This window comes from Gavialis gangeticus, unplaced genomic scaffold, assembly GCF_001723915.1.
Source record: "Gavialis gangeticus isolate Ggan-Ray unplaced genomic scaffold, GavGan_comp1, whole genome shotgun sequence".
Lineage (NCBI taxonomy): Eukaryota > Metazoa > Chordata > Crocodylia > Gavialidae > Gavialis > Gavialis gangeticus.
Genome location: NW_017729024.1, coordinates 22,662,363 through 22,672,691, shown reverse-complemented (window position 1 = coordinate 22,672,691; position 10,329 = coordinate 22,662,363). Strand labels below are relative to the sequence as shown.

Here is a 10,329-nt window from a genome sequence, read left to right as displayed (position 1 = left end):
GGCCACAGTTGGAGTACTGTGTCCAGTTCTGGGCACCGCACCTCAAGAGGGATGTGGCTAACCTTGAGAGGGTCCAAAGGAGGGCCACCCGCACGGTCAGGAAGCAGCAGGACAGGCCCTACGAAGATAGACTAAAGGTCCTGAATCTATTCAGCCTCCACAAGAGAAGACGGAGAGGGGGTCTGGTAGCTGTCTATAAACTCACCAGGGGGGACCAGCTGAAAATAGGTGAGGCTCTGTTCCCCTGGGCACCACCTGGGATAACAAGAAATAATGGCCACAGATTGATTGAGAGCAGGTTCAGGCTTGATATCAGGAGGCATTACTTTACAGTTAGGGCTGCCAGGCTCTGGAATGGGCTCTCAAGGGAGGTGGTGCTCTCCTACCCTGGGGGTCTTCAAGAGGAGTTTGGATAGATATCTTGCTGAGGTGTTATGATCCCAGCACTCGTTCCTGCCCAGGGCAGGGGGTCGGACTGCATGATCTGTTCTTGTCCCTTCTGACCCTAGAAACTATGAAACTATTAACTCCACCTGCTGGTATTAATGATTTACTAAGCTATGTAAGTCAATGTCAAGACCATAGGGACATTTTGAAATCACCTTTTTCTACCCATTGACAGGAAAAAGAATACGGACTCATGATCTCTTTTTTTGAATGAGTTTAAAATCCATGGAATTTGACAAGCAATGTATTTGCCCAAAGCTGATGTAACAGATATCACAGGGAGGGTTTATGCTCTTGAGTTACTTCTGTTGCAGTGGAGAAAAGTACTTGATGTCATTTTGAAGTCTGAATGTATATCCTTGAATAAGTGATGTGAGGTAAAAATTTTAAACAGAGTAGCTGAGTTCCTAAAAAATCTTTTCTTTTTTGCTGGCATGTGAAACACTAGGAACAATCTGAAATATCTTGTCATTCAGTGACTGCATCAACAATAATGGCATTTGATTTTCTGAACACCATTCTATCCAGTTTTGTTTAGGTTATATTTCTTAAATACCAAATATTAATCAGGAAGAATGGATGTTTTAAATGTTCTTTATAGGTTATAGAAATAGTCAGCAAAACTCAATGCAGGTTAATGGTCACCCTAAGATATTTTTCTCTTTATTTACCAGGAACATTGGAGCTTGCAAGCAGCCACTAACCAGGACTACATAGTAGTAGAGGTTTAAGAGTGTCATGTGCTTGCTGAGAGTGAGAAGTGAGGACAGTGGGTGTTAAAATGACGCTGCCTGTAGCATCGCTATATTACTAGATTGTGTCATTCTGTATTATCCAAAAGCTACCTGGTTAGCGGCTTATTGTTTAATGGTATGAACAAACAGTAATACCTTGTTCACAGAATATTACAGGTCTAAAGTGCTAAACTTTGGGATGAGAAGGGGGATATAACTCAAAGATGAAACTCCTTATACAGGCAACCCTGGGTTACCGCTCTTACTTGGTTCTGGCAAAACCACGTTAAGCAAAACCCATTTCCCCATTGGATTTAATGTAAATAAAGATAATTGGTTTTGCGCCACCTGCCAGCGCAGACCTGCAGCCCCACCCTGGGCCCTGCCAACCCAGGCCCTGCACTCCTTCTGGCCCTGGGGAACCCACCTGTCCAGGGATTTATGGTGAGAAGGCAGCAGGGCTCTGGTACGGGGTAAGCAGTAGGGCCACCCGCTCGCCCGTGCCCCACTTTGTCCAGCAGGAACTCCTTCCAGGGCACCTGGCACAGATCACTGCAGCTGGCGGGGGCGCTCTCTGGGCTCAGCTTACATTAATCCAGCCCCTGCATTCCTGCCAGCCCTGGCCTTGGGCCCAGGCCCCATGCTCCTGCTGCCCACTTGCTGCCGCCGCCACTCCTTCCCGCCCACTGGCCACTCCAACACCACGTGCCAGAGCGTACCCTGCACTCCTGCCACCTTGCCCTGGGCCCCACTGGCCTGGGCTCCAAGCTCACACTGCCTGGTCCCCGGCCCCCCCCCCCGGCCGCCCCTTCTCGCAACTACTGCTCCTCCCTACCCACTCCAACACCATGTGCCGGAGCAGACCCCAGGCTCCTGCTACCCCCCCGGGCTCCCGCCGGCTGCTATTCACTACTTCCCTTGATGCTGACGCCATCACCACTGCTTCTCCTTACCTCTACGCTGAGCGCTATAACAAAATGTGCTCAGCACTAAGTGAAACCAGGTAGGTATTTTAAATTAGCTCTATAACGAAACAGTGCTAAGTGAAACTATGTTAAGCAGGGGTTGGTTGCCTGTACATTAAACTATCTTTATTCTTTTAGATGAGTTAACATGTTGCATATCATTTTTCATTTTTAATGTGCAAATACAGTACAATTGCATGAATAATTTTGGCATGAGTGTGTTGGCCATGTTTTTCATGAAAAGGTTTTCACTCAGTCGTATTGAAAGTCTGCTTTGATTGCATATCATTAACAGTGTCACCTGGCAAGTGTTTATTTTTCAGGCATTCATGAAATATTCTGGCAGCGCTTTATTGTTTAAAAATAATAATGTATTATAGCAGATTTAGAAAAAATAGTCTTGTTAGTTCTGTACTTGCTAGTTTTTTTAATTACTTTCCCTGTCATGATTTTGTTGGTTTGAATCTCCAAAGAAATCTCCTAGTGAAAGTGTACTTTTATGTAAATTATCAGTACTTCAGGTGCAAGTGGTATATTGTTATTACTTATGTTTCTTGCCAGTCAGTACTTCTGTACAATAGTTGCTTATTTGAGCAAGCTCTGCCCTTTAAATTTTAGGGGTTTTGGTAGAAGTACCGTATAATAATGTTAGAAGGTAACACTGTTGTAATCACCTAAGAATTTGATAATTTTTTATCGTGTTAAATAAGCTGAGGCTAGAATTTTAAATCTGGCTGTCCATTATTAATAATAAAAGTATACTTTTAGTAATCTGAATATAAATGTCCTACTACATACTAGATGCCATATCACCTTTTGAACCAAGTAATAAAGTTCCTTATTTTGGTAAATGTGATCAGACTTTCATAACTGCAGTAAGAGAGAAAGTATGTAATGCTCGGAGTATGCTGTACTCAATTTTGTTTCTCTAGCCTACTAAGTGAGCCTTCGTTGTCTTGTCACTTAGGTTTGTACCTTCAGTTTCTAATGGGCAGTTTTTTTCCCTTTTGGTTGTTGTACAGATGGAAATATGGGTTACTATGATACCTTTCTCATAATATCACACTGTCATACTCAGGTCTTTAAAGGAAAATGGTTGATAATTAAATATTTAAATATTGTCAAAATCAATGTTATATGGTATGTTTTTGTCCAGTTAACAGTGAATTTTCCTAAATGGTTTCACTTGCTAAGAGACTGTATGTGAAATTTCAAATGGAAGGGATATTTTTTGCAAAAGTTAGTAGATTAGGGGTGTTTCAAAAAAGTCAGGGGTTTCGTAAGCTTAATTGTGTACAACTGCTATTTCAAAACACTCTGTAGAGCAGTGGTTCTCAACCTTTTTTTGTACCAGGACTCATTTGTAAACATTGGGCAGTCCTGACCCAGTAAATACAGTAAAAGTTCTGTTATCTGGCGTGAGTGGGGAATGGGGGGGTGCTGGTAATCTAAAAATGCCAGTTACCTGAGACGGGTTTTCAGTCAGACGTGGGGCAGGGGGTGGCGGCGGTAGTGGCTGCTACGTGTGAGCTCCCCTTCGCATCCACGATTAGCAGAGTATGACAGTTACTAAAATGCCAGTTAACACAGCTTCTACTGTAGTTTAAGTAGCTAGCCTCCTGCAAGGGGAAACCTGTAGTTTTCTCTTTTTACAGAAGAAAATCTGTGATTTTCCACATTTTTCCATAATTGTTCACAAACCTTTCCTATATTCTTGTGACCCACTTTTGAGTTGCGAGCCACAGGTTGAGAAATGCTGCTGTAGAGGTCAACTCCTAAACGATCAAAAAGATAAATTGGAAGAACTAATCAGTCTTGCTCAGCACTAAGTCACTTATTTTGATGTTTCTAATTATTTCTCCATGTTCCTCTTGAACCTGCAAAGAATTGTTTTTCCGTTTGCCATGGGGTTGGCCTTAACTTTGTAAATCAATTGGGAATTTCTTCATGGAGAAGCATAGTTTTATTTCAATATTAGTCATTCCTGATGAATAGTCTGGCTCGTTGTAGTTGGCCAAGAGATGTAAAGTTATGACCCAGGTGAAAAGGAAGAAACCTTACTTTAACTCGAGTGATGGGAAAGCTGACCTATGTGGAACATGAATGTCATTTTTCATATGTATAAACTGCAAAGAGAATCTACAGACAGCTGCTTATTAATTAGGTCTGTTCTTCTGCAATTGGAATGATTTTTAGACAAATGAGCTTTAAAAGCAACTTGTATCTTCCTATCATCAGCCTGGGAAATGTTAAATTTTAGTTAAACAGATTTTTTTTTTTCATTTTTAAGTATTGTTTAAATTAGAAAAGAATATGTGGTATCATTACACATGAACTGAATACTTTCTGACATCAAGGATATTCTAAATGCCTTTTCTTCTTTAAACACGTTTTTCAGAATTTTGTCCAGTGCTATTTAGTGGCTTTAGCTCTCACTGAGAGAACTCATATTAACAACACTTCCTTCTGACCTTGCAAAAGTTTCATTTTCATTTTTATTTAAAATGCCCTGCATCTCTACAGTGAAGTTTGTTTTTTCTGAATTAAGTGACTTTTTGCATATTGAAGAATCCTGGACCAAGTTAGTTTTAGAATGTGTTGGTTTGAGGAAAGGTTGGGATGGATGCATTGGATTAATTTTTCTGCTCAAACAGTCCCTTCCCTTCACTATCCCAAAGCTTCATACCTGTGGCGGGTTAGGGTGTTATGGCTTGTATTGTGTCAGGGTTGACAGTAGTTTTACAAAGAGCTTGAATTATGGATTTCATAGGATGGTTTGGATAGGGATGATGCTGTCCAGGCAGGGCGTTGGACTAGATGACTTCTGGAGGTTCCTTCCAGACCTACTTCTCTATGGTTCTGTGATCGATTCTGTGATACTAGGTCAGTCTGTTTTCTTGGTTGCCCCCTACTGTTCTGGAGTGATGTTGACTGGATGTTACTTCCTTATGTAACTACTGGCATGCAATTTGTGATTATATACATGTGCAGTCTTCTGCATAAGTATACATTATTTTCAGTATTACAGCAACCACGCCTCATGTATCTGCATGGAGACAGGCAGGAAGACTTGGGTCTCTGTGGTCTTGGGAGAGAAGACAGTTTATTTCTCTGTGATGCAGAGAGATACAATTGCATACTAAAAACAGCACAGAGAGCAGTCACTCTGTTCAGTACTGTGATGAATAACAAGAGCACCAGCAGAATTGTAGAACAAGGACAGAAGCAGGACCTTTGGTAGTCCTTACCCCCAACCCTCAGGCACAGGGAGGCCACCTCCAATCTCCTGTATATTGTGGAAAGTGGTATGGGCACCAGGGAGACAGCATGCCCCAAGTTGGACCAGGACTCTTGAAAATGGGTCAGACCCTAAGGAACAAAACAGCTTCTGGTGCTCTGGTGGCTTTGATGCATGACATTTCAGCAGTAGGGATCTTTGCTGGTCAGTATTATATCTTGCAGTAAATAAGACACTATAAGTAATATAAGACTTTTTTTCTCTGTCTCTGACAGTGGGTGCTAATGTGTGCTGGTGTAAGCTAGCAGCCTTGCCATACCTGCCTACCTTCTAACCACCCCTGTCACTCCACAGATACGTGCTCCAAATGGCACCCATGCTGTAGAAGTTCAGCTCAGAGCAATTCTTTTCAGATTCCACAGCCAGTGCCAATCAGCCCCAACCCTTCTTTGCCCATCTTCATGTTTCTCCTCCCTCCTGGTTAACTACCTTGTCCCCCTTCCTCTGGCTGTGCTTGTATGGATGTGATAGTTCGTAATAAAAGTATTGGGTCTCAGGCTTGTTTGTTGAGTTGTTAGCTACAAGAAAAAAAGCCAATATAAAACCACTTAGCAGAAATCTCAAAGCATACTGTAATCTCAGCATTTTATGAGGTATAAATGCATAGAGATGATGTGGTACTCAGGTAGCTGTATTCAGATTCTCAGTCACGTTAACCCCTGTGTTCCAGAGAATTTCTTCAGGACTTTAGTTCACAATGTGCTTTGTGCCTGGTAGCACAAATCTTGCATGAGCTGCACATGTAACTAGCATTTTTCTTCCCTTCCTGCCACACCCTTGGGGGCCCCATCCAGTTAGTAACATAATTGTGTATCTTGCTGGCCTGCCCATTGTTTTTATTGATCAAGCCCCTTGTTTGTCTCTTGATGTCTTTGATCAGGTCAGCCATCCTCCGATACAACAACCGCCTGTAAAAGGGCATATATAATTACTAACCTGTTCCTTATGAGCCCTAGATCTGTTGCCCATGCCCCTGTATTTCCCCACCCCAAGGCCCCAAATCCTGCTTCTAGCACATCCCTCCCCAACTGCCATTAATGCCAACAACCCAGTATTAAAACAGGATTCCTACTTGAAAGGAAACAAGGTGGAAAGTGCCTTACCATGTCTAGGACCACAACGCGAAGGGGAAAAAACAGCATGTTATCAGTGTTACCAAAGAGGTTTGAATTAATAAAATAACTAGTTGTGTTATGCTGTGGCTTGTGCATCTGATGCCTTAAGCCCCCTCAGACAGAAGCATCACTGACTGCAGAATACCTAACAGATCTCTAGGCAATAAAGAAAGACTGAAGATGAAACGTTTGCCGAGCTCTTGTCAGCATCCCCTTGGAGCTCTTCCCTCCAGTCCTCTGTCTTCTATGTAGGAAGAGAGAGAATTGACAAGGGACACTATTGGAAAAGACAGGGACATGCAGAAATAGCTGAAGCAGATGCAGGCAATTTTGCTGGAAACTATGTTGATCACAGTGCTTGCCACTCAACTCCACAACCTCACTTTAGTCGCGTCCTACAGGCCATAGTGAACCATCCTTGCTGTGGCATCAGCAGCAGACTTTTCAGTGTTCATATTCTCTCTGCATCCCAGCACAGTGACGAATACCTCATCTCCCTGCTACACCTACAAATGATGGCATCTTCTTTCAAAAGTCTAAATGCAAAGGAAAAAAACTCTGCACTTTATACACATTTATGACCAGAACAGCACAAATATATGTGCACTTTTCAGCATGTGTGACATATTTGCCTTGTTACATAAAGTATACATTGTTTTATCACAGTAGAAAAAAGCCTCCATTCTTTCATTCAATAAATGTTTATCATTTGCATGTTTTCTGTTACATTCTACTAAAGTTGTGCAATAGAGTTAAGCTTTTTGTTTTGCTGAGGCTGTGACTAAAGCTCTTTATTATTTGAAATTTTACACAAAAAAGTGATAACCCCTAAAACAGTAAATTTCTTACATAAACAACGATGGTAACAATATTTGCTTTTTCTTGTTTGACTGTTGAAAAAATTATCAAGCAATTTGTTTCTAGCCAAAATCTCTACATTAAAAGAGGAGAACTAGAAGGGAGCTGTGCTGGGGCAGGGAAGCTGGAAGCTGTGCCTGTACTGCTGACTCTGCTGCTTCTCTCTGTCCTCCCTCCCTCCTTTACTGTCCCTCCTTCCCAAGGCTTCAATTGAAGTGCAATCTCCAGCTGAAGGAGAACTGTACTGTGGCCAGGCTGGGTAAGGGTGGGGGCAGAGGGAAGCAGCAGATGTATGCAAGCAGCTTCCAGCTACCCAGCATTGGTGCAGGGCCCCCTCTGGGAGGCAGCTGCACTTATACCGTAGCCTGGGAGCAGAGGGCAGGGAGAAGCAGTGGCAGCACGGGCATGGTTCCTTGCTGTGTAGCTCCAGCATCAGCGCAGGCAAAGCCCCTTTCCCCCACTCCCACTACTGATGCTTTGCCAAAGCTACCCAACTCATGTTGAAGTGAGGCTGGGTTGTTCTGGCCCACAGCTTGAAAAAGGTTGCCAGACCCTGCTTTATGGAAACACTGCAGGTGCAGGGAATGGTGGGGACATGGTGAGTGCTTTGAATGTGTTTTCATAGTCACACATCACATGGGTAGGAGATGTGGATGTTGGTAAGCCAATGAACAGTAACAGAAATACAAATAATGAGGAGGAACAAATAAGGGGTGGGTATTATTTAACCTTGATATTTCAGTAGTACCTAAAAGTGATAGTGGATAAAAAAAAAAAAGGGAAAAAAAAAGGATTTCCTTAAATCAATGTGCCTTGCATGTAACTACATTATTGGCTACTGTGGGTGAAAAGGTCTGAAAAGTTTTGCTGTGTTGTAATGTTGTTTAATCACCCTAAAGAAGGAAATGAGAAAGAAAAGGCTGTTCCTTCAAGCAAAGGGGTATTTTTGAAAGACAAAGGGGCCTACAGCAGGGCAGGTATAAACAGGAGCTTTTGAACCAAATTCCAGGATGAACATTCTAACTGCACAACTTGAAATTAGAGGTGCAGCCTTGAGTTGGACTGAATCAGGAATAATGCTGAAAACCTTTTTCTGCCTCTGAAAGGTAGAGTAATGTCAACGTGACTTGAACCCAGGGAAATTTATACTCTTGAGTGCTGATTAGCTCACTTACAAGGATACAGTTCTGAAATAGTTGCATGATAGGATCATGAGTGAGAATTCATGCATCTTGGTTTTAAGGATATCAGCAAAAGTGTTTGCTACTGTGACTAGGAGAAATCTTCCTCCTCCAAATGTTACCATTTGCAAGAGCCAACTACTGCAACTATTCAGGGAGTTTTTCAGAGTTAGGTGCTTGTTGAATGCATAAATGTCAGATCCCAGAAATCCACGTTGCCTGTTCCTTTGCTACTGCTGTCTCTTTCTTTGTTCCCATTATGTTCTAAATATTTAGCTGTTACAAAGCCCAGATTTTCGCTCCCTCAATGATATTTCTCCCATTCCCTTAAACCAGGCATATTTTTATAATATTTCTCCCATTCCCTTAAATGCTACATTCATTACAGTTACATAGCAGGACAGAGTAAACCAAAACTTAATAACTACCAGCGATCTCTTTCTCTCAGGTCATGGGTGCCACTTGTTCAATGTTCATATTAGCACTTGTAAGAATAAGCAGCCAAACCAGAAAAGAATAATTTCTCATCCCAGCTAGTTGCACAAGAGTCCTTATTATTGACTGGCTAGTGTGAGTTCACATGACCCCTTCCAAGGGAGGGTGAAGAGGTTATATTTTTCCAGTACCATTTATTTTCAAGAAAAAAAAATCACATGCCAGACAAAACCCCCTTGTTGAATACTCTGCGGGTATAACCTCTGTGGCAGATACAGAATGAGTTTACTTTCCAGGGGCTCCTTTGGAGCATCTTAGAGAGGTTTTCTGTTAGAGTCCTGTAGAGTGAGTACAGCCTCAATGTAGGGCAGGCTTGTTAGTCCTGTATTGAATTAGTGTATGAGTACTTATTTTTGATGTTTCAGCCTCTTAGAATGTCTTTGCTTTTTCATCAGTGTTTTCGAACGCTTTTCTCCAAATTAGGATCATATGAAATAGATTCTGTTTGCTTTCACAGATATTGAACAGTAGTCTATCCTTCATATCTGTACTTGGAAGAACAAAAAAGGGTTGAGAAAGAAGCAAGTTTGATTTTTATATTTTTTTAAAGAACTGAATATTTGTGCTGGTTTTCTGACATGCAGGATGCTTTGATTTGAATTTTATAATTAAACAAGCTCTGGTTTTGTCTTGCAGAATGGGTGCTGCAGACAATATATATAAAGGCCGGAGTACTTTCATGGAGGAACTGACAGATACAGCAGAGATAATAAGAAAAGCAACTTCAAGGTCACTGGTAATTTTGGATGAACTTGGGAGAGGAACAAGTACACATGATGGAATTGCAATTGCTTATGCCACACTTGAATATTTTATTAGAGATGTAAGTGTTTAATCTGGCATGTTATTTATATGTACATCATCTGCATTGTAGCAGGGAGCTGTCCCCAGATATGTCAAGTATATTTGCAAGGTTATTTTTCCTTTGAGAAGAAATGTGTGTGTTCAACTTCAAACTGCACAGTTTGTTTAAAAATATTAATATATGCGTATCTTGTTGCTATAGGTGGAATCATTGACACTGTTTGTCACCCATTATCCCTCAGTTTGTGAACTAGAAAAGATATACTCCAGAAATGTGGGGAACTACCACATGGCATTCTTGGTGAATGAGGAAGAAAGTGAACAAAAAGGTACTATGTGAAATTTGTCTGAAATTAGTACTAATTTAAAAAAAAATGATGATTGAAAAGTTGTGAAATACACGAAAGATGCAAGGGAATTTAGGCTGAAACT

At 41.5% G+C, this 10,329-nt stretch overlaps 1 protein-coding gene and 1 long non-coding RNA gene across 3 annotated transcripts in view; one reads left to right on the top strand and one right to left on the bottom strand.

The window, feature by feature from the left end:
* Nucleotides 1–343, bottom strand: part of LOC109297280 — a 20,542-nt gene extending 20,199 nt beyond the window's left edge. The window contains exons 1-2 of the long non-coding RNA XR_002097274.1: nucleotides 332–343; nucleotides 216–218 (exon numbers count right to left, since the gene is read on the bottom strand). This is a non-coding gene — a long non-coding RNA (uncharacterized LOC109297280). The remainder of the gene's footprint in view (nucleotides 1–215; nucleotides 219–331) is intronic.
* The window catches only part of MSH3 (mutS homolog 3), a 298,610-nt gene that overhangs the window by 267,578 nt on the left and 20,703 nt on the right, over nucleotides 1–10,329 (top strand). For both annotated transcript variants that reach the window (XM_019516941.1, XM_019516940.1), the window contains exons 20-21: nucleotides 9,730–9,916; nucleotides 10,100–10,226. In XM_019516941.1, coding sequence (XP_019372486.1) covers nucleotides 9,730–9,916; nucleotides 10,100–10,226 — 314 coding nt within the window. The remainder of the gene's footprint in view (nucleotides 1–9,729; nucleotides 9,917–10,099; nucleotides 10,227–10,329) is intronic.